This window comes from Gymnoscopelus braueri (genome assembly GCF_963280865.1).
Source record: "Gymnoscopelus braueri genome assembly, chromosome: 14".
Taxonomy (NCBI): Eukaryota; Metazoa; Chordata; class Actinopteri; order Myctophiformes; family Myctophidae; genus Gymnoscopelus; species Gymnoscopelus braueri.
The window spans coordinates 12,684,077-12,708,776 of record NC_137619.1 but is presented as its reverse complement, the minus strand read 5'-3'; the positions used below and the strand labels follow the sequence as shown (position 1 = coordinate 12,708,776).

The 24,700-nt window shown below is 39.9% G+C and overlaps 1 protein-coding gene across 3 annotated transcripts in view; it reads right to left on the bottom strand.

The window, feature by feature from the left end:
- Positions 1–6,275: 6,275 nt before the first annotated feature.
- Positions 6,276–24,700, bottom strand: part of LOC308099802 (cGMP-dependent protein kinase 1) — a gene marked incomplete at its 5' end in the record, with an annotated part of 171,419 nt that continues 152,994 nt past the window's right edge. Inside the window, 9 exons of one of the 3 annotated variants that reach the window (XM_080448600.1) lie at positions 6,276–7,190; positions 7,823–7,889; positions 10,783–10,845; positions 10,950–11,072; positions 13,340–13,503; positions 13,876–14,017; positions 14,234–14,323; positions 15,535–15,674; positions 16,831–16,927. In XM_080448600.1, coding sequence (XP_080304726.1) covers positions 7,092–7,190; positions 7,823–7,889; positions 10,783–10,845; positions 10,950–11,072; positions 13,340–13,503; positions 13,876–14,017; positions 14,234–14,323; positions 15,535–15,674; positions 16,831–16,927 — 985 coding nt within the window. In that variant the 3' untranslated portion in view covers positions 6,276–7,091. The remainder of the gene's footprint in view (positions 7,191–7,822; positions 7,890–10,782; positions 10,846–10,949; positions 11,073–13,339; positions 13,504–13,875; positions 14,018–14,233; positions 14,324–15,534; positions 15,675–16,830; positions 16,928–24,700) is intronic. The other 2 variants (XM_080448599.1, XM_080448601.1) reach the window with 2 other exon arrangements.

Here is a 24,700-nt window from a genome sequence, read left to right as displayed (position 1 = left end):
TCATGATAATAGTCAGTTGGTTCTATCGCGTTCCTAACGTTTTATAACGGTAATACACAATAATTGTTGTCATATGGGTGTATTACGAAAGACTACAAATCGTTCTTGTCATCTCTGATTATCTTCAAAAACAGAACGCTTGCTAAATTACATTGACATGAAGAGTGATTGAAATTCTCCTTCTGCAGTATTTAGTGTCAGACGCTGTAAATTTATTTAATCAAATAAATCTCAAATGCTATCCATTATAATGTCAGGAGAAGAGCATGTCAGTGCAGCTGCTGCATGGTATAACAGATAGGCTATATCCACATACCATATATATGACATGCTGTCGGGCAGAAACCACATCTCTATATTTCAACTTTTTATAGTTTTTTTCCGTAAATTAATGCCCTACTTTGGTGCTCACACAATGTGTCACGTTTTGAGCTTGTAGATGTGCCCTTTTTGATATTTGTGAAACATTTGGGAAGTTAAAGCGGAACTATGTAACTATTTTTGAATGAATACATTTTTATTTTGTCCAATCTGTGTGGTAGAGTGGTTAATTGAATGTAACTTATACAATTGGGGTGGTTGTGTTTAGTGTCCCTCCCTGCTCTTCTATTGAGACATTTAGATCGTGTCAAAGGTCATGTCTCACCTAGACACAGGATCTGACACAAAGTTTGACCTGATGGTCAAGATTCAATTTATCCCCTGAGCAAGCAGGCATGCAGGCTCTATTAGCTCAATGGTAAAAATGTCAGCACTTGCGCAGGAAACCGGGTTCAAATCCGGGGTAGAAGAGGAAAGTTATAGTGCAGCTTTAAAGTGAAAGTGTTACGTGTGTCTGTGGGTTCTATAAACATTTCACAAATGAAAGGTATTATCAAGAGCTTTGAGACACAATAAGTATATTGGATTCACTGGAACAAAGGTTGTTTTAAAAAGTTGCTGAAAAGTAACAGTTTTGGACATACAGGGTTTCCGCGCGACAGATACAATACCATTTAACATTAGACAGAAATGGCTCCTGTGAAAGCAATCATCACACAACAGGACATTTGTTATAATAGACAGTTTGTTAACCATTCAACAACATTAGAAATCCACTTTATGCAGCGTTCAATGTATTTTATTACTTTAAAAAACGAAAGGATGAGAAGCAGCCATCTTGGGAGGACAAAATCGTTTTTTTGAGGTGTTTATTTGTGCATGCAGCATTGAAAAGGTGATGTGATGTTAAATGTTTTGAATGCCATTGAATTTAAGGCACTTACATTGCTCTACCTTGAAGCGTAATTTATACTTAGTTGCGCGCCGATGTCGCTCACCGAAAATAGTGACTCTTCAACCTCACAGCGCGTTGCAGTGCGTGGTGAGGTTGAAGATCGGCTATTTTCTGAGTGCGACACTAAGTATACTAAGTAGGGATGCACCAATATATCAGCCATATATCGGTTAACAGCCAGTATTTGCCTTGTTGACTGCCATTGGCATATCGGCACATAAGTTGACATTCACCGATGGCAGTGTCCATTGTTTATCTGCAGCCTAACAAACTGCAGATCTGGAACAGTTATTTATTATAAGGAAAATGTATTTGTTTCCCTGCCACAAAAGTGGGAATAAACAACAACAAAAACTAAATGGACAAATATCGGTATCGGCCCAGAATTCAGGTATCGGTGCATCCCTAATACTAAGTATAAATCAGACTTTAGTAAGCTGTGATTATTGATGATTGGACATAATGTGAGATGATGATGAATTGATAAGTTTGGTGCTAATTAACATGGTGATGGGCGTTCACAAAACAGTATCTGCTTCGATCATTCACCGCATAGGGATAGTGGTCCAGTGGTGCAAAGAAAAGATGTACATTTACTCAAGTGCTGTACTTAGTTTGATTTTGAGATACTTTTACTTTACTTGAGTATGTCCTTTTTTCAAATACTTTTTACTCAACTACAATTAGTTTCAAACTGTTTTAGTTACAAGGTACTCCTTTTTGATTATTATTACAAATTAAGCCCTCCTTCGGCTATTCGAAAATAACCGATCTGCAAGCTCACAACGCCACGCTATGCGACGCGTTGTGAACTTGTAAATCTGCTATTCTTGAAAAAAGTTTGATACATTTAGAAAGAGTAAGAGTATTTTTTACTTAAGTTCAAATTTTAATGCCAACACTTAATTGGCATCAAATTCTCAATAGTTGTTTCTACATTGTGGTATTGCTACTTTCACTTCAGTAAAACATTTTATTTCTTCCACCACTAGATAATTTCTTTAACAATGGAACCCGTGGAACAATGGCGTCATGTCGACGCAACACTCAAAGATGACATGTGTGATGTTTTTGATAGTGCCTTATTTCCAGAAAGAGAGAAGATTCACCATGGTCATAGCTACTGATTGTGAGAAACACAAAGTTAAACTTGAAAGAACACCCCATGTTGTAACACCAACGGAGGCTAATGCGGTGTCAAATACCGACGTCCCACCTCAGTTTAGATGCAAATCGCTGTTGTCGGGCAGAAACCTCTTATCTCTATATTTTAACTGTGTTTTTTTGGACATATGAGGTTTCCACCCGACAGAGACGAAATGTTTGAAAGGATGGGATACAGGAAGAGTGGGCACCTAAACATGGTGGGCATCTAATTTGGCCAATTTGGAAAATATGGTCTGAACTCTGAAGTAATACATGTATACATGATTTGAACATGCATACACGGTACATCATTATCAGACCTTCAACTTCTTGTTTATGCCTATAATGACAGGCTAGCCACAAGGTTTGTAACATTGTTGAAATATTAGGCATTCAATGTTAAATGTTCAAGCATATGCAAACCATGTATATACTTTACATAAATTCAGGCCATTTCCCAAATTATTATTATTTATTTTTTTACATTTTGGGAAAATAAATAGCCAATTTAACATTGAGGTGCCCACAATGTTTAGGTGCCCACTCTTCCGGTTACCAAATGATGAAGTGTTACAAAAGGAATCTAGCACAAACATAATTATTCATGTACAGATGCAGTTACCAGTGTTGTTGTCTTTATACCACTCCTCCTCACCATATAGCATTAACAGCACCAGAGTCATTGAAAACATATGTCACCGGGTCAAAGCTATGCTACCTGTTGAGCTGATCTGATCATTTCACATTAGGGGGCACAGCCAATGGATGTGAAAGTATACCTGAACTACTGGATGGCTACACATAGGGCTGGGCAATTCAACCAAAATATATCGCAAATATACCGACATTTAGAACCAATAACAGACTTAATCTTGCTCACGTAGGGTTAATCAAATAATCTTTCTTATGTCGTTGTTGACATAAAAATAAATAAATCCCAATAGCCACCATTGTACATACTTCGTTTGGTGGCGTGCAATGATCTACAAGCTCACAACACGTCGCATCGCGATACATTATGAGCTTGTAGATCTGCTATTTTCACATAGAAAAAAAGAATCGTTTATTAATCATAATCGAGGCAACATTTTGAAATAATTGTGATATTGATTTAAAGTCATATCGCCCAGCCCCAGCAACACAGTCAAATCCGAGTGTTAATTTAACTCTGGATCTTACTGTGTACATAAGAATTCATACGTATCGTTGAAGCGCGTGGCCCATCCATCACTTGCGTGTGTGGCTAAACCCACTCAATTTGCCGGCAGGAAAAACAAACGTGGTTGCTTTGACTTGATGAAAAACAAAAAGCTAGCTAATAACACTGCTGAAGTTAATCGTCCTAAGTGCATAAATAACACATTGCTTTTCCGAAATAATTGTTGATTGGTGTGGCGGGATGGGGTGTGTGTCGATTGGATTTGTATAGTAGCAGGGCACTTAAGAGAGTCTTACTCTTTTCAAAGCACATATAACAGTATTTGTGCTTTTTTTAAGGTAAATAACTGCAGTATACAATGCACTATGTGTTTAATTGTAGCCTTGTGTGTGCATGTGTGAGAACACAACCTGTTCAAATATTATGTACAGTACATATACCATATAGATGTCTCAAGAGAACAAGAAAGTCAGTAACATTCAGGCTTTTGTTTTGAGCACTTGATACCGGTTTTCTTCTTGCAGGCCATAGGCCACGTCTCAGGTCCTTATTCTGCCCTGTCCTAGCTCCTCTATCCTCACCCCTATAAGGTTATGTAAAGAAGGAAAGGGAATTCACAGTAGGCCATTCACGAATACAGATTTGTAGTATTCGACTTTGAATACCAAAAAGTATTCAAAAAGCAGAATATTTGCGGGTGATATATCATATTTATTTCATCCAATAAAAATGAGCAATTCTCAGCATTTCTCATTAAAATGCAGTGTTGCAGGCAGTCGTGTTTTTATCTTCCTGGCATGACTGCTGCCGTTTTAGCGCCCACACTGCATTGAGTGACACAACGTCACATACTGTACAGTATGAAATTATTTGACAATCTGAACACAATCAACCATGAATGGATTAGGAGAACTATCCAACACCAGAGCCCACAGCTGCATATCATATCATAACATATGCCACTGTTTTATAAAAAATAAATAATAATAATAATAAAACAAATATTAAAAACAAAAGTAATATCAGCGAATATTCGACTTTGATGTACAGTGTCGAATAGTGGTTTTAATATTCGATTATTCTGTGAAACCCCTAATCTAGGTGAAGGTAGATACATTGCAGCATTCGAGAGCTTGTAGATTTGATTTGAGCACTCAAACTCACTGAAATCTGAACCTGTAACTTGTAATCCACACATCAAAGGATCACTTAGGAAATTGGCACCGGGTGAAAAAAATGGGTTACAAAAATCACGGGATATTTTTTTTTAGAAGTAATCCACACACATTTACATGTGTCAGAGTTTGAAGTCACACAAAGAAAAAGAAAACAAGCAAAGTCACAGAAACAATATTCACAGTGTAGATCGACAGTTGCACAACGAGAACCGTTTATTCTTTGTGACTTCAATTTACAAATTTCAGTGTACGTAAGTAAGTAGATCGGAGGGGTTTATTGTCGGTATCAGCTCGAGATCGCGGGAGTCTATCGCCGGTACAATGCGCTAGGCCCCTGGGAGATGGATTGCTGAGGTGGAGCACCACATCTACCATCAACTCCCAGTACCGCACAACTTGCCGCACTCAAGCCGTGCTTGAGGGCCGGGATCGAACCCATGACCTTGTGGTCCAAAGGCTACCGAATGAGCTACCCGGACACGTGTGCACATCACATTTTACGAGTGGTCAAATCAAATCTACCAGCTCTCGAATTTTGCAAAACATACCTTCATATTGACGAATCCACAGAGCGCTGCCTGTAGCTGCGGTGTCGCGGTGCGGAGCGGCACCCGCTTGACACCGCAGTTATGATTGTCGCTCTGTGGATTCGTCTATAGATGCCCTTTTCTTCTTTACATAACCTTGTGGGAGTGAGGATAGAGGAGCTATAGGACAGAGCAAACTAAGTACCTGAGATGCAGCCATAGTGTTTAAACATCTCGTTTCCTTTTAGTGGAAGGCATCAAAGACAGCAGCCTAGCAGCTGCATATTAATAACCATAAACCAGCTACTACAGGCTCTTCTTATGGAGGCAGAGGTACGGTGACCAGACGTCCCAGGTTTGGCCGGGACGGTTGTCCCAGTTTCAAGCTGGGTGTCCAGAGTCCTGACAAATATCTCTAAACACACTCAAATGTCCCCGGTTTTCAACATTCACTCACTACCAAATTGTCCTGTTTTCTTTTCACCACAGTTAAAATAATAACACTTGTTTTGAGTGCTTACATAGATGTTCATCATGTTCTGTTCTGTTGAAAGGTTGCAGTCAATAGGTGGTGTGCTAACTGCTGAAGAAATAGCATCTGAGCATGACTGTATAGTTCCCTTTTCCAGAAGGCGGCATTCCTGGTTCCTGTTCAACTTCCGGGTCAGTATCTCGTAGCTTCATTTGATCTCAGCAGCAGATTTGAACCTGGAAACACTTATGAAAGTGTTGTGTGTTTCCAGTTCAAATCTGCTGCTGAACCAATCCACTAAGCCAGTGGTTCCCAAACCTTTTAGCTCGAGACCTAAAAGAGAAATTTGATGTCTCCTCGGGACCCAAACTAGTGAAAACACACGATGTGAGGTTGGAAAAAAATTCAAAAGTTTTATCAAAAGAATATAAAATGAATAAAAATTCCATTAATTAGAGGGTTAAAATACTTTTAAGAAGTAGTGAAAATAGCAGAGAAAATCTTTTGAAATAATAATTAAAAACAAAATGTAGGAAACCAAAAAAATAAAAGGATATTTTCTCGCAACCCATACAAATTTAGTTTGGGAAGTTTGGGAAATTTGGAAACAGTGAATTAAGCTATAAAAAAACTGACCTGGAACAGGAAACGGGAATGCCAGCTTCTGGAAAAGGGAACTGCAGTCAACCACAGTCAACCACAGTCAACCATTATCCCCCCCATCCTGATGAAAAAAAATTAAGTTTGTTGGGGACACCTGGGCCCCCTGTCTCCAACCAATCACTCATAAGCAACAACGTGAGCAAAAAAAAGGAAAAGTACAATCCCGCTTCAAACCATTCTTTGCGAACATTTCACCATCACATCCTGTTAATCAACAGATTTCACATCACATTCCCTGCTATAGAGGCAAATCCTGGCTCCGTTGACAGCCTTGTGTATCACTCTGTGTAAGTATGTTTGTGTGTCTGTGTGTTTGTGTGTGAGAGAGTATGTGTGTGTGCGTGTGTGTCCCTGCACCTTTGTTTTTTTTTGCATTCTGAGGTGAGCTGTGAAAGACGGCACTGAAGGAGTGCTACAGCGGTCCCGTTTATAAATGCTAATTCCAGAGCCACAGTGAAGTGAAGGCATATCGGTGACCCCCAGAGGACATTGTGCCATCTGTCCCTTTATCTCTTTTCGGTATACTCTTCAATTTCTTAACGCAGTTTTTTTTTACATCACAGCTGTGTCCTGCAGATGGCCTGCTCCAAGCCAAAGTTTTTCTTCTGGTTTTTTTTTGTTTTTTTTACTTTGCAGGCGGTACAATGTTTTTGTTTTGTTTTTTTTTCTTCTAAAAATCGACGTCCCAGCCAGAGTTGTCGTCGGGGGGCGGGTCCTCGTTGTCCTCTGGGAAGCTGTCGAAGTTACTCGTGTCGACTGCTGATGTCACCTTTAGTTGGAACCAATCACATAAGAGACAGGTCAGCGGTCTGCATAATATGGAGTCGGAACTTGACACAGAAAACGAATAAACCTGGTCAGAAGCAGGGTTTTTATAGTTAACTAAAACTAAAGAAAACATTTTAGTTAACTGAAATAAAAATTATAATGTGGCTTTACAAAAAATAGTACTTATATACTTGAAACTGTAGTGTGTTTACTAAAATGTATTAAAACATAATTTAGCTGCGTATGTTTTAAGCTTTGTTGTCAAGAATTGTCAAATGTTAAAAGAAATACCATAGTGAAAATAGCTGATCTGCAAGCTCAGTAGATCTGCTATTTTCTATTTTTTTCTGAGCTTTGTGAATGTCGCCCCCTACTATCTCATATTACAATAAAAAACGAACACTAAAAACAATAAAAACTAAACCAAAACTAAGCCTTTTCAAAAAATGTAAACTAAACTAGTAAACCTCTGCTTTACAAACAAATTAAAACTAAACAGAAATGCTAAACAAAAAGTCAAAACAAAAAATAAATAAAAATGAATTAAAAAAACGCAAAACAATAAGAACCTTGGCTAGAACATAAAGAAAGGAGATAAGGAGATATGCAAGACGTGACATAATCTATACTTACATTAGGGATGATAGGAGGGGTCAACGTCCCTTTCTTCAAGCCCTCCCAATTAAAGCCTTCGAACCATCTAGGAAAAACATCGGTTTTGAAACAATTTCCTCCAGCAGATGATCATCATGCAGTCTTTTAATCACTTCTTAAACTCTATTCTTCTTTGACAGTAGACAGTACTTGGCGCTCCTTTTTTCCTCCTCTACATCAGTCATGTCCAAAGTCAGGCCCGGGGGACAATCGTGGCACAAGGGCAAATTTTATATGGCCCATGGTTTCCAATCCTACAATGCATCATTTATAGCCCGCCAGTAATAGTCATGTGAAAATCATACATTGAAGTTAACCTGGGCAGGTAACTTGTGTTGTCTACTTCGTTCTCGCGATGTAAAATATGCTTTATTTGATTTAATTTTATATTAAAAAGCAAGTCTTTTGCACACCTACAAAGGCGACAGGAGCGTAGGAAAAGACCAGACTAGGGCCCAAACGTACTGAAAGAAAAAAACTCGCTTTAAGTTTTTTCTTGCATTTGAAGACAGTGTGCGTGAGTTTTTTCTTTTAATCATTTTATTTTTATTAAAATAAATGTGAACAAAAGGACAATGTATTGGACTGTAAATATAATAGCAATGGTCCCCAGTTAAATGATTGATAGTTAGGAACCAAATGGGCCTTTACTAGCTCTGTAACGCTGAGATTGTACAAATGGAACCAAATGGACCCTTACAACAATGCATGTGCAGAAAGAGTAATTGTTTTTGTTTAGTTCAGAGCACATCTGAGGGGCTTAAATGTTTTATACACTATTGATATCGCACTGTAGTTAAAATCAAACTGTTATAATGTGATGCATTTGTTTGTGACTTTGTTATGGTTCAAAGGTACAGTATGACAGAAGATACAGTTGGCCCTAAGGCTTTTGTATATCATCTCCGTCGGGTGGAAACCTCATATGTCCAAAACTGTTACTTTTCAGGGTTCAAATTCAATAGTATCAAAAGTAGCAGATCTACAAGCTCAAAACGTGTCGCTTCGCGCAGCGTTTCGAGCTTGCAGATCTGCTACTTTTGATGCTTTTGTGTGACGCTGTAGTATGATCAAGTAGGGCGTTAATTTAGGAAAAAACACAACATGTTAAAATATGGAGATAAGAGGTTTCTGTCCGACAGCATGTCCTTATGATGAATTGAATACCTAGGACCACAATGGAAACAAGCCCTCAAGGCTTTTTTTGTGTTATCCTTTTAGCATTGCTTGCATAATTAGTGTGGTTGCCCTAACAGGGCAACCAGACTATAGTTATCTTCGCACTTTATTATTAATATTCAAGATAAACAATAGTTTAGATCGTCTCTCCTCCCACAGTTTATTTTTCCCAATTTAGTGCTATATGTCAAAATGACCGGCTTCATCGGGAATCGTGCGCTTGTATTTTGCTAAGAGATTGGTTGCATAGTTTTATTGATATTGATTTATTAGTGCATTACATTTTCCCATCCACTTTAATGAAAAAGTGAAAAAACTCAAATTCAAGTATTTTTTTCTCAGAAACCGTAAGAGCTAGAGTTACCAGATTTGGAGGGGAGGTTCATTATTTAATCCAAAATAATTACACTAATCGGCCACATGGTGGCGCTATAACAGCCCCCTTTACGTTTTGGCCTATAACTCTTGAACCGTAGGTCGTAAAATCAAAATTTCATTTTCCCTAGATTCCTTGGGTCATGACGCAACTCCCCATATAGGCCACGCCCATTTGCGTCAGGATAGATTTTCCGCCATTTTGAATTTTCTTCAAAACACACTTTTAGCTCCTCCTCCCATATAATTTGTCCAAATTTCACAAAAATCGGTACACATGATCTCTGGACCCATGCGATAATCTGGACCGAAACAGAATTTTGATAGTCCATACCGTTCGTCCGTAAATGGCTTCCAAAGTTAGCGGGAGGGGCCCGTTTTACAAAAAAGCCCACAAATCACGAACAAAACGTCCAGTCAATCCCAAATTTGAATCACATGTCAAGTGTGGTTTACTCAACAAATCCCCAAAATAATTTCCACTTTGATCCATAGGGGGCGCCACAAATGCTCAAAATGTAACCGTTTGATGCAAAAACCTTATTTTGGGGGGATCAATCCTCTCAAAATGAAACGCAAGTGATCTCAGGAGTTACGTGACAATGTAATTGGCACAGCCTCCGACGGCATTCCTCCCAGCGTATTCCTCGAGTCCCGGCGGCAGCGACCCGCGACTAGCGTCGGCGCAACCACACTCTGCAATTGCCGTGAATTGCGACGCGTCTAGTTATACTTGCTGTACTGTTTTCAACTCGTCAATAAAGTATTCAATCAATCAATCAAAAAAGACATGGCCCCCTTTGAAAAAGAGTTTGGACACCTGTGCTCTACACCAAATCCCTTCGCCAAAAATAGACGATCTACAAGATCACTACAACGTTGTGAGCTTGTAGATTGTCTTTTTTCAACGCATGTTGGCCTACTTATGCCAAACGTTAACCTAAGACAAGAGGCAGCCATAGCTGATTGAGTAGAGAGGCTGCCTGGGAAGCAGAAGGGCCCAGGTTCAATTCCCAGACCCGGTAATGTGTTGAGGTGTCCCTGAGCAAACCCAACTGCCCCCCCCCCCCCCCCCCGTGCCCGCTCCCCTGCGAGAAGCACTTGGCTGGGTGAAGCTGAAAACTGAATTTCCCCCTTGGGATGAAATATATATTTGTACATAATCTAGATTTAGCTGTGTAACTTTTAGAGGTTGTAGTTGTTTTTGTCCAACGTCATTAAATGCTAAGTCATACGTAAATCAATCCACACTTTCAAAATGCATTGAAAAGCAATGATTCCCGGGACAGGTAAACCGTAAAATTGCTGGTATATGGTTCTTCAACTTAAAAAAGGAACAGAATATGAAATGATAGAACAGCAGCAGTTCATACTGGTGAACTTACTTGTGCTTTTGTATGTCTTTCACGCCATTTTTCAAGTTTCCCAGTCTTTCAGAAGGATTGTCCCTGTAGTGGGAGAAAAACAACAACACCACACGAGCGGTAAGTCTGTGTTGCAACATATGAACCAATCAGAACAAGGTAAAGTGCTGGAGGCGTTAAACATTCACCTGCACAGTTTTTTGATTAAGTTGGCAGCATTTTTGGTAATCTTCTTTGGAAATTCGATCATGTCGATCCCCCTCAGGATGATGTTGTAGGTCTTCATAGGATCAGGACCAGAGAAAGGAGGGCTGTGGAGCAGTGACAAAGATGCTACTATCCACAGTCTTATAGAACGTATAAAACATGTGTTTTGACTTACGAACTAAGGCAGTGGTTCTCAAACGTTTTCATGTCAAAGGACCTTCAGATTAGTGTATTTGGCTGCAGACCCCAATCTAAAAATATTTTGTGCCTGATACAAGATTTGTGTTGTTAAAATGTTTCAAAAATATTCAAAAATGTCCACATTTTGTAAATTTTTGGGGAAAATTGCAGATCTATAAAGTCACAGCGCGTTACAATGCGATGCATTGTAAGCTTATAGATCGGATATTTTCAAACAGCAGATGGGGTTAAAGTGGGTAATCATATTTTGATGCTATATTATCAGATTTTGCTGGGGACCCCCTGGAACCCTGCCAAGGACCCCTATGAGTCACCTGACCTCACTTTGAGAACCATTGTACTAGGGCATTGCATTGAAAGTGGACGTTTTTCAACTTTATCTCCATTATCGGTCCTCACTAATGCTCACTGTATGACTTTACTGTTTCTGTCTACTCTCCTTGTGTCTCAGAGGTTGGTTGAGGATTAGCTAAAAAATGTACCTGTGCATGACATCATGGGCTGGGATTCCAGGCTAATGAAAACATCCTCTCTCTGTCTGGAACATTAGCACGCTAAAGCATTTCTACATCTCTGAGCTATTCACAGCTACACGCCTCTGAGATGCACAACTCAGGACAGATAAAGCCCCAATGACGCATCAGCATCAGTGATGTGCGTAACATGAGGCTACTTGTTCACAACGAAGGTGAGAGAATTTGAAGCGTGAGAATTATGATATGTTCTGACCATAATAATAATATATATCTTATTTATATAGCGCTTTTCTCTGTACTCAAAGTCGCTTTACAAAAACAGAACAAAAGAAACAACTTTATTAAGAGAATAGTTAAAAGGCTAAAAACTAAGCAAACAAAAACATAAAAATGAAAAGGGGGGATTAGAATTAGGTGGGGAAAGAGAGTCGAGGTGGGTTTTGAACAGGGAAAGGGTGGGGGCGGCTTTGATGTGAGCTGGGAGTGAGTTCCAAAGGGAGGTAGCGGCAACTGAGAAAGCGCTGTCACCCCAGGTGCGTTTCTTTGTCGTGGGGACATCCAGGAGGTTGGCAACTTGGCATCACCAGACCTGAGGGAACGGGAGGGGGCGTGGCGGTGAAGGAGGTCGGAGAGGTAGGGGGGAGCTTGGTTGTTGAGGGCCTTGTAGGTGGTGAGCAGTGGTTTGAAATCTATTCTGTGTTCGTTACTAGGCCCTCTGCCTGCTTTACCCCCTCGAGAACTACTGTTCCAACACCCACCCTGAATGTTTAATGTATACTTCTACCAGGAGCTCATGTATTAAACTTCTATCTTATAACGTGAAGTCGTGAAGTGTCTTTAAATTCGGGCTAGTTTGCCATCATAATAGAGTAGTAAGGTACTTTTCTATGTCCTTCTCCTCATCTATATTTTTGCTGTTTAAAGCGCTGACATCACCAGCTAGTACGTGCAAGGGAAGACGCAGACAAGACCTAGCATTATTCAAAGATCTGTGCAGACCTATTTCATACAAATATGGACTTCTCAGATGAGAATTTAGAATGATCAAACAAGTGAAAACAAACATATCGTCTCTGTCGGGTGGAAACCACATATGTCCAAAACTATTACTTTTCAGGATTCAAATTCAAAAGTAGCAAAAGTAGCAGAAAGATCTGCTACTTTTGTGTGACGCTGTAGTATGATCAAGTAGGGTGTTCATTTACGAAAAAAGCACACAAAGTTCAAATATGGAGAGGTTTCTGCCCGACAATGACGATATACACACCAAACCAAATTTGCCGAGATGGGATCATGCACATTGTGTTTTTGTGGTCTGTCCCCCTTGTTGTCGCTCTAAAATAGAACCGAGCTCTGAAAGACGCGTCAAAAGCTGTTTGACACTTGACACCGAGCTCCAGTGTGTGGGGATTGGGTCCCATTGTGTTTAACCGGTTAAAAACAATTGGGTGCATTTCTTGACACGAGCATCTGACACTTTCTATCTGTGTAACAGAATTTAATCTTGAAAGTATTGGGAAGAAAATAATAATATTGAAAACATTTTTGTTCACACAAATCTTCTCTTCTGGGGGTCCCTGGCAGATGGGGGTTCACGGCCAAATACATATACATTTGGGGGTCCTTGAAATGAAACGGTTGTCAGAGAAGCAGAGAAGTGCTGCTATAAAGGACATGTCCGGGCTTGTGCCTACCTGCCAGTCAACAGTTCAAACATGAGGATTCCTAGAGACCAGTAGTCTGCTGAGATGTCGTGGCCCTTATTCAGGATGATCTCTGGTGCTACGTACTCCGGCGTCCCACAGAACGTCCACGTCTTCTTCCCAAAACCTATCTTTTTTGCAAAGCCAAAATCCACCTGAGAAATAGTGCGATACAGTTTGTATTTTATCAATCAAGAAAGCAGCACATATGAAAATTAATTTCCATTCATTCATATATACGGTATGGCCATGCTGGAAGTATCTTAATTATATTTTTTTCTAAAGTAATTGCGTTACAGTGTTGCAAAATATGTGCTTGCTGGCTCATAAAATGACAGTGAAATAGCTAACCTTATGCAATAGTAAAAGTGCACCATCTAGTGGCTGAATGTTGTTTATTGCCCATTCAAGTAAGAGACAGTAGGAATACATTTATTTTGTGTTTGCAGCGATTCCTTTTTTTTGGTATTATAAATAAAAGAGAAGGTTCTTGTAATCTGGCTCTGGGTCACGTTTGAGTTGCTTACCAGCTTGGCGTATCCCCTGTGGTCCAATATAAGGTTCTCTGGTTTAAGGTCTCTGTAGATGATGCCTTTGGAATGCAGGTAGGCGAAGGCCTCCGACACACACGCTGTGTAGAACCGAGTGGTCGAGTCCTCGAAGGAACCCCTGGAAAAACCACGAGAGGCAACAGCTCTTCAGAGTCAGGTTTAAATATGGTAAAGACTATATATCACTGTTGTCCATATTTTAACTTTTTGTGTTTTTTCGTAAATTAATGCCCCACGTGATCATACAAAAGTAGCAGATCCGCAAGCTCGATACGAATTAGTTTTATAGTTTGTTAAGCTCAATAGAAATGTAATGATAATGAAAGAAACGTACCGGTCTCTGAGAATGGTCCACAGCTCTCCTCCCAGACACGCCTCCATCAGCATGTAGAGGTACTTGCTGTCTTTAAACGTTCTGTACAGTCTGAAAACACAACAACAACAACAATACCTCAGAGTAGTACTAGTGATACAGTAGAACCAGTAGTCTATGTAAAATATATCGTTGCTGTTGTGCAGAAACCTTGTATCTCCATATTACCACTTTTTTCCCCTCTTTTTGTAAATTAACGCCCTACTTTGTGTGATGCAAATGTACAGAAAATAGCTGATTTACAAGCTCGCATCGCAATGTGAGCCATTTTTTATACATTTTAAAAGTGAAAGGCTAACTGTGTGGGTCTTATAAATATTGAACCAATGAAAAGTATTAGCAAGAGCTTGTGACTAAATAATAATTTGATTGGATCCATTGGAACACAGGTAATGTTTTTCCACTTCCTTAAAAGGTAACAATTTTGGACATACAAGGTTTCCATCCGACAGCAACGATTTGCCTGCACCTGATCCTCTCATTGTGTTGTTTGGGCTTTCCTCCTCACCCACACTACGACCGACAGAAATGCATAAGGATGCCATTTGTTTGTATAAGGATGTAATTTGTTACCCTATTAGCGAGACCATTAATCTTGCTTTAGAATGGAAATCCTCTGCACCCCCCCCTTTCTCATGCTCTCTGGATTGAATCCGTTTTAAATTGCATAAAATTGGAGAAAAACACGTTAAACACACGCTTAATGGGTCTATAAACAAATTCTGTGCAAAGTGGGCTCCAAGTAGAATTTCCCTGCAGTTCCAGAGTGATGCTATTATATATTGTCACTGTCGGGTAAAACACGTTTATACGTATCTCCATGTTTGTTTTCTCATAAATGAATGCCCTGTTTTTATATTTTCCTCAAAATGTACAAACAAAACATAGCCGATATACAAACTCTTGCCCGGGAAAACGACAGCGTAACGACAGCTTAGGACTTGTTTGGGAAAAAAAGTGTAGGACTTGGACTTTACTTGAGTCAAGTCTTGATTTGGGACTTGACTCGAGAGCAAAGACTTACTTGTACTTGCAAAACAGTGACTTTGTTCACCAGTGACTTTGTCCCACCTCTGACTCTGATTGCTTTTTTCCATCTACACCAAATCTCTCATCGTGTTGCAATGTGTTTTGAGCTAGTAGATCTGCCGTTTTTTCCCTCCAGAAAATGGGGTTCAAAGTGGCTTAAATGAAAACCATAGTCGTAATAGTTGTACCTCACAATGAAGTCGTAGTGAAAACCATAGTTGTAATAGTTGTACCTCACAATGAAGTCGGAGTGGGCCTCCTGCATTATGAGCTTCTCTGAGCGGATGTGCTCCTGCTGCCGCGTGTCCACGATGTGACGCTTCTTCAGGATCTTCATGGCGAACGTCTTGTTCTCGTCACTCTTCAGCTGCACCTGGAGATAGACGGCAGGTGGAGAGGAGGACATGCAAGCATGAACTAACAATGAGGCTCGCCAAGTCATTATTGGGAACTTGGAATTACTTGGAACACACATAATAATGTCCATAAAGTCTAGTGCAGGGGTCTTCAACATGTTTCAGGCCAAGGACCCCTTAGCTGAGAGACAGAATATTGTCGAAAATCGTGTTGGAGATTAGTATATCGTCTCTGTCAGGTGGAAACCTCATATGTCCAAAACTAGCAAAAGTAGCAAATCTTCAAGCTCAAAACGCGTCGCTTCGCGCCACGTTTCTAGCTTGTGGATCTACTTCTTTCGATGCTTTTGTGTGACGCTGTAGTATGATCAAGTAGGGCATTAATTTACGAAAAAAGGCAAAATGTTAAAACATGGAGATAAGAGGTTTCTGCTGGACACTTCTGTTATTTTTGTTAGAACGCCTTGATAAGATGCTTTCAAAGCTAGTTCACCATATTTAGCAGATTGTCTCATCAATGTCTGTTGACAGATTGGAGACTACAGTAGCTTGGAAGCATTCCACAGGTTTTTCTTTTAAGCGACTATGGGTTGATCTCCAAGTGATGCTGCAGCTTTGATGGCTTCATAGATTCATTTGTCAGCACTGTCATCAGTGTAGTGTAACTTAAATGTTTCTTTGTTTACACTTTATCTTTGCCAATAATATGTTGGGTTCATGTTAATGTGTATTTTCAGACATTTGGCAGCCCCCCTTTAGTAATTATGAGGACACCTTGGCTTAGAGGGCTGGTTCTCAAACATTTTCATGTCAAGGACCCCCAAAATGATATGTAATTTGACCACGGAACCCCATCTGAAAATGTTTTGTGCCAGGTACCTACAGCAGAGAAAAAATTCTAAATTATTAAAACATTTCCAAAAAATGTTTTGGGGACTTTTCACAAAAAAATCTAAAATAGCAGATGTACAAGTTCGCAGCGTGGCACAAAGTGACGCGCTGTGAACTTGGATATCTGCTATTGCTTTAATAGCTAACATATAAACTATGGATTAAGTGGTTAAAATGATTGTGATGCTATTAACTAATTATGCTGGGTACCCCCTGGAACCATCCTAAGGACCGCCGTGTTGGAGACCCCTGGTCTAGTGTTGATCACAGAAACATCCCTACCAGCTCCACGCGCCCGAAGCCACCGACTCCCAGAGTGTCGATGATGTTGAAGTCAGCCAGGTTGAGGTTGAAGAAAAAGGCGTTCTCTGCCTCATATCTGTGATGTCAGAGAGAGAAAGGAACCAGGATTAAAGATGAGTTCACTGATGAAAGAGAAGCTTCTCCACCTTCAATGAGCCGAGACCAAAAGACCTCCTTTTAGCAGACTCACTCACTCCCGTTTTAATTATGAAACACTCTGAGGCACTCAGCCAGTCAGATCACGTCATGATCGTGGCAGGGCTGTCACGATTCATGACATTTTAGTTGATGATGAATTGTTGTACAAATAATTGCAATTAACGATTTAATCATTTTATTTTTTGTGATTGAACATTGAAATGACATTTCTGTTTGCCGTTTAGGCTTTGTAAACAAAAATTGCACAGGGCAGATATATGACAAATAATTTTACATACAAAGCCTATTACTGAAATTTACAAATAAATGACTTGACAATGACCAGCACCAATTAATCGAAATAAATCATCTGTCGGGTGGAAAACTGTTACTTTTCAGGATTCAAATTCAAAAACCGCAAAAGTAGTAGATCTGCAAGCTCAAAATTACTTTTGATGCTTTTGTGAGACGCTTTAGTATAATTTACAGAAAAACAAAAAAAGGTAAAATATGGAGATAAGAGGTTTCTTCTGCCCGGCATTAACAAAATAATGCACTATGGCCAAATAATTGCGATTACTTAAGATAATTGCGACCGGGAGATTACGTAACTAATAACTGTAACAGGCCCGGAGTATTCTAAATATGAGGATGCATGAGCTATCAGCATGTGCATGTGTTTAGTCCGACGACGGGCCGACTGTCATCTCTGCGAGTGCACAGACCCACTGTCTCCAGTCTGTCTGCAGTCTGTCTGCGTCTCCGTTCTTTAAAGCGGAGGAGAACAAAGGCCGAGACATCAGTCACATTGTGTTCAGCAATTCCACAAATGTATGTCGCTGTGCCACCAAACACTTCTAACATCTCCCAGCCAACTTGAACACACACACACACACACACACACACACTCACACATTCCCTGGAAACGTCACATCCCCCCAGATGTCCGATGAGTTCTTCTCTTGTTGGTACTTAATCATGATGGGGGTTTCATCAGCGCTGTTTCTGGATCAGTGAGATTAGGGAATATCTGAGTTTTTTTTTGGGCTGTTGTTTTAGGGGAGGGGGCTCAGGACTCACAAGTGTGCGAGATGCGCACACGCACACACACACACACAGCTGAGCAACATTGGGCAATAATCTAATCAAGGGGTCTTCAACAGGGGGTCCTCAGAGTTACTACAGGGGGGCCGTAAAATCTTTGTGTGATAGGACCTTTTTTTTAATTTATTTTTTACATTAACCACTTGAACCCTAGCGTCCTTATTCTGAGGGGAACATTAGCCGAAAATAGCAGATCTACAAGCCCACAATGCCTCGCATTGCGAGGTGTTGTGAGCTTGTAGATCGGCTATTTTCGGCAAAGAGGTTTGCTGCAGAGGAAAGAAGAACAGACCAAGTACAAGTGTTCTAAGTATTGAGGGTTGAAGTGGTTAACTGTCTGAAAATACACATTTATGTTACTTTTTTTACTTTATGAAAAAGTTGAATCTGCAACACAATTCTATACAATATGTAGTGGGGGTCCCGGCTTCATCTCTCTGTCAACTAGGGGGTCCTTGGCTTGAAAAACGTTGAAGACCCCTGATCTAACCGATAAGCACACAGGCTCAGAGAAGGACTTTATTTTATAGGAATCAGCATCATTCTTTCAGGGCATTTCTTTCTTTCTGTGGGGTCAAACTCATTCTCTATAGTTAGTATAGTATAGAAATCTCCTATTCTGGGGCATAAAAGGGTCACCAGCAGACGGGTGCAAGGTTGGAGTAAGAGACATGAGCCCTAGTCAACATCAATAGAGTAAGTGGTGGAGTAATTAGAGTGTTATCAAAAGCAAGTAGACGTCAATGAGTGTTACTCTGGCAGCTAGCTTATGGTACTGTTTTCATAGAAAGACAGCTTGTTTATCAGGGTTACTGTCCACCTTTCTATCTCTATGCACTGCTGCTGCTGTGTCTGCTATCCTGAAGGACGCTCCTTTCAGTGTTTCTGTCCACACTGCAGCTGGAGGCCAGCGCACATGATAACACCTTTTTCTATTTGTTTGTATTGCCATCGTTGATGCTACATCTTACAGTACTGTACTCTTACTTTGTATCTCTACCTTAACTGCTGTGCTGCAACTGCCGACTGAATTGAATAAAGGTCGATCTATCTACTTATCTACTCCAAATCCTCATTGCTCAGAGATATAGAAGAGGAAGAGGAAGCCATTTCATTCACTGGGTGACTGACACAGGCACAAGAGATGCGCATTATAATTGCCCTGGCATCACTGACCACACACACACAGAACATCTCTACCAGCTCACTCACAAGTTACTCCCGTGGAGGAACTTGTGAGTGATGGTGATAGTGAGTGAATCCCACATGATCAGTCTGGCAATGCCAGGCTAGAGTTCTGTGCCCTTGGTATCAGCACCCTCGATGGGGTTATATCATAGAGACCGGGGTCAGCAGCACTCTGTCCTTCTGTTCTCACAGCAGATTACAGTATAAGGTCAAATCTAAAATTGGCTTTTGTACAGAATGTGCTCAACTTTCTCTTTCCTATGCTCAACTAAAAATGTTTTTCAAATGACCATCCTTTTTCTATGCCGGACTATGGTGATGTTACAGTATATATAAGCACTGTCGGTCAGCATGCAAGGCAGGGCACACTTCACTAACTTGATGTTCTCCATCACTCTGCTATCCAGTTTTCTAGAAAAATGCCCCTTTCTAAAACACACCACTGCACTCTATGGGCCCTATCCTGCACGACACCTTATAGCCAATCCACAAGCTCACACCGTGTCAATGTAGATTGTTTATTTCAAAACATTTTCACAGAAGATAGGGCCCTATATTCTCTGTCAACCGTCCATCCTTACACCCCCGTCGTAAGAATCATCGGTTCATGCTTATCCAACTCCCCCCCCACACACACGTAAAACTACATCGGCTGTCTGCAACACCCATTCTGGTGTAATTGTGTACAGTATTTTCCCAAACAAATACTGTATTAGGTCTGACATCATTCCAGTACGCTGCAGCAAAAGACTGGAACAATTTGCAATAAACACTAAAAACTCAAATATTTTATCCCCAAGGACTATTATGGACATTCTGATACATGCAGCCCTGATATCCTGATTCACCTACTGTACCTACAAACATATTCACCAACGCTGGGATGTCAGACAGTGTCTGTCTCCTGCTCGCTCTCTTCCTTTTCCTTTTTTTCCTTTTAAACATTATGATCTCTGTCGTGTGGAAACCTCATTACGGCCCAAACTGTTACTTTTCAGGATTCAAATTCAAAAGCAGCAAAATAGCAGATCGACAAGCTCGAAACGCGGCGCAAACTTACAGATCTTCTACTTTTGATGCTATTGTGTGGCGCTGTAGTATGATCACGGAGGGCATTAATTTATGAAAAGAAAAACACAAAAAGTAAAAAGAAGGAGATAAGAGGGCTTCTGCCCAACAACAACAATATTTAATTCCTTTACTTGGAGTTCAGCACCAAACTCAGCACCAGGCCCCACTCCTTGAGGTGTTTTTTGTCACTGTATGTTTGCACATACAGTACGTGACATTTGTCCTCTGCATTTACCCATCCTATCATCACTAGGAGCAATGAGCAGCCATTGTGCGGCGCTCAGGGAGCAATCAGGGGTTAAGAGTTTTGCTCAGGGACAAAAATCGACACATTGCTGGTCTGACCTGGAATCGAACCTGCGACAACCAGGGCAAGGAACAGATTAACAGGCTGGCATGAAACAGGTAACACAGGAATTCAGAAACACTGACGAAATGAAACACTGGCACCACAACGCTCTCTGACAAACACTGCATGAACAGACTAGAAACCTCCCAAAACAGTTACTTTTCAGGAAATGTAAAAACAAAAAAAAAGGGGGGAAAAATAACCTGTGTTCCAATTGGTTCCAATGTCGTACATTTTTGGTCACAAGCTTGACTTGTTAATAAAATACTTTTCATAGTTTTTTTCAGTTCTTGACTTTTCATCAACAAGAGGATCTATAGGCTCTGAAGTACAGCAGCCATATTGGGAAAAAATAATCATATCAACGTGGATATGTGTGTTTTTTTCCCCGACTTCGGAAGGAGAATGTATATTGGCCTTTAATACCTTCACAGGTGTTACCAATGATACTGATTAAAGGTTGTGTTCCATTCTGGTCAAAAGGATGCATTGAGAGCATCCATTACTATTCTAATTTTTGAATAGCCTTTTGCCAGGCCAAGTATTTGTTCTTAATTACTTGCCTTGTTGAATAAAGGCTAAACATTTAATGACTTTGGACCCTTTATACGGTACCTACCCACCCAGAGTGTGGAGGCCAATGCTATTACTGACACTGGCCAGGAGATGGCATGCTTGAGATCCATAAAAAATGTCAAGGTTAGGCACATTATGAAACAAAACTCTTCAGCCTATTCAAGAAATGAAGTTATTGTGTTCATTGTCGGGTGGACAACATTATCCACATACCTTTGCTTTGCACAATTAATAGCCTGCTATTGGGAAGGTGATTTATTATGAGTTATGAACCTTGAATCCTGCTGTCCAATATTGTGTTTAGTTTGAGGACAAAAGCTTTCCCTGTCTTCAGTCAAGAATACACACTTGAGCAGCATTCACCAAATAGTGGAAGGTAACTAAATACCTTTACTCATGTACTGTACTTCAGTTCAATTCTAAGGAAGATACTTTTACTTTACTGGAGTATTTCCATTTTTGATACTTCATACCAGTAGTTCTCAAACTTTTTTGTGCCAAGGACCCTCAAATTGATATGTACAGTATGTAGCCACAGACCCCCCATCCAAAAAGGTTTTGTGCCAGCGGCCCTCAGAAGCAAAGATGTATGTTTAAAATTATTCCAGATTTTCACATATATTTTTTTATGTTCAAAAATAGCACAAAGTGGCTATTTTTTAATAGCCAACATATAAATGGATTAAGTGGTTAAAATTATTGTAATGCTATGTTAACTACTTTTGCTGGGGACCCCACTTTGGGAACCAATGCTTTATACTTCCACTCCACTACATCTCAGAGGCAAATATTGTGATTACTCCACTACAATTATTTGACAGCTTTAGTTACTACTTACCTTTAGCAATTTTCGGCCTGAAGTATAAATGGCTTAAGTGGTTACCGATCATTAACAATTTATTGTCCGGTACATGAATGAGTACTTTTAACCGTTGCTACTGTAAGCATATTTTGATGCTAATACTTTTGCACTTTGACTTAAGTAAGACTTTGGCTGCAGTACTTTCACCGTCAAGAAAAAAATATTGAGTACTTTCCATCATTGGGCACAATTCTCCATTCATATCAAATAGAATAGAGCTTTTTCTATTGGTCTTTCAGGCAGTAGTTCACATAATAAGCATTTTATCTACAGAGCTCACAGTGCATTGAATGGAATCAGCCCTGAAGGCCTGGCATCAAATCAGTCAGTCATGACAGCAGTATAGAATGGTTTGAAACCATTATATATATATATATATATATATATATATATATATATATATATATATATATATATATATATATATATATATATATATACTCCACGTCAGTGACGGGTGGAAACATCTGTCCAAAACTTTTCAGGATACTTATAATTTCATTGGTTAAATATTTATAAAACTCACACAGACACACTTAACTGCTTTCAAAAATAGAAGATCTACACGCTTAAAACAATGTATAAAATAGGGCATTCATTTATAATACAAAGAAGACATGAAAAGATGAAATATGGAGACACGTGGTTTCTGTCAGTGACGATATCATATCATATCATATCATATCAAGTGCTCCTATGTCACTGAAGTATCTCTCCAATGTGTGATTATCTCTGTAGCCGCTAGATGGATGAGGTCATGAGAGATGATGTAATTCCCTAGTGTGTGTGTGTGTGTGTGTGTGTGTGTGTGTGTGTGTGTGTGTGTGTGTGTGTGTGTGTGTGTGTGTGTGTGTGTGTGTGTGTGTCTGTCTGTCTGTGTGGAGGTGCGTGGGCATGTGTGCAATGTGTATACAGCATATATGTACTGTAATGTTATATTGTCTATGTCGGGTGGAAACCTCATATGTCCAAAACGTTAACTTTTCAGGATTCAAATAGCAAAGCAGCAGATCGACAAGCTCAAAATGTGTCGCTTCATTTCGAGCTTGTAGATCTGCCATTTTTAATGCTTTTATGTGACGCTGTAGTATGATCACGTTAATTTACGAAAAAACACAAAAGTTAAAATATGGAGAGGTTTCTGCCCGACAGCAACAATATGCTATGTTTATTAGATACGTATATATATATATATATATACGGTTTGCCTGACCACAAATGGTACGAATTTTATTCAGATGTCATGTTGTTTAGAGTTTTTAGACAGATGCTTGGTTTGACGTTTACCTAGTACGATAGTTTATTTAAAAAGGACTAAATTGTTTTTCTTTGCACTCTACTTAACACGACCATTTAAACTGTCATTTGTTGACTAGGGTTCATGACTTTTACTTGTAAGACACTCTAGATGAGAGCATCTGCTAAACAATGCCTTACAGTACATACATTGTAACATAGGTGCTAACTATGCATTGTTGTTTGCTTGATTAAAATGAGGAAAAGCAGATGGGTCAAATGTAAATACACAAACACAAGTGTAGGTGTTATTGTACGAAACCTTTTTAATGAGAGAAACGTAAAAAAAGAGAAAAAGACTACACTAATACCTCACAGCAGCAGTGTTGTTTTCCAGCTGCGCAAGGCAAAGCCCTCCCTTATGGTTCCCAGTGTACAGTATGTGTATAGAATATTAGCAACAGGGAGGCAGACAAAAGACCTGTTGTCTACCTCACAGAGGAGCTGTATGGTTAATATTGATGCTCGATATCGTCTCTGTCGGGTGGAAACCTCATATGTCCAGAACTGTTACTTTTCAGGATTCAAATTTAAAAACAGCAAAAGCAGCAGATCTACAAGTTCGAAATGCGTCGCTTCGCGCCGCATTTCGAGCTTGCAGATCTGCCACTTTTGATGCGTTTGTGTGACACTGTAGTATGATCGAGTAGGGTGTTAATATTTTTTTTTTAAAACACAAAAAGTCTGAATATGGAGATAAGAGGTTTCTGCCCGACAGCAACGATACTGCATGCCATCTACTGTGACCAATTTCAGAGACAGTCTCCATCACTGCAGGTAACCTGGCTCAAGTTTTCCTTAACAAGGGCCAAAGCCGTGCTGCTGGGTGGGACCTGCTGGGGAAGAGAATAAACACTGACTGCACACAGGATGGGACAACCACCGCTGTCAGGCTGAGCTGCAGGCTATCATATCGCCGTTGTCGGGCAGAAACCTCTTATCTCCATATTTCTAACTTCTTTGTATTATTTCCTAAATTAATGCCCTGCTTGATCATACTACAGCGTCACACAAGAGCATCAAAAGAAGCAGATCTGCAAGCTCAAAACATGGCACAAAGCGACGTGTTTTGAGCTTGTTGATCAGCAACTTTCGCTATTTTTTTATTTGAATCCTGCAAAGTAAGTACGTTTTGGACATATGAGGTTTCCATCCGACAGAGATGATATGAATGGTCAACTTCCATCATACAAGAGTGTCGCGCGAAAGTAGCACAAATAGCTGCTATGTTTGAAACATTTTGAAAGCTAATGTTAAAGTGGTTA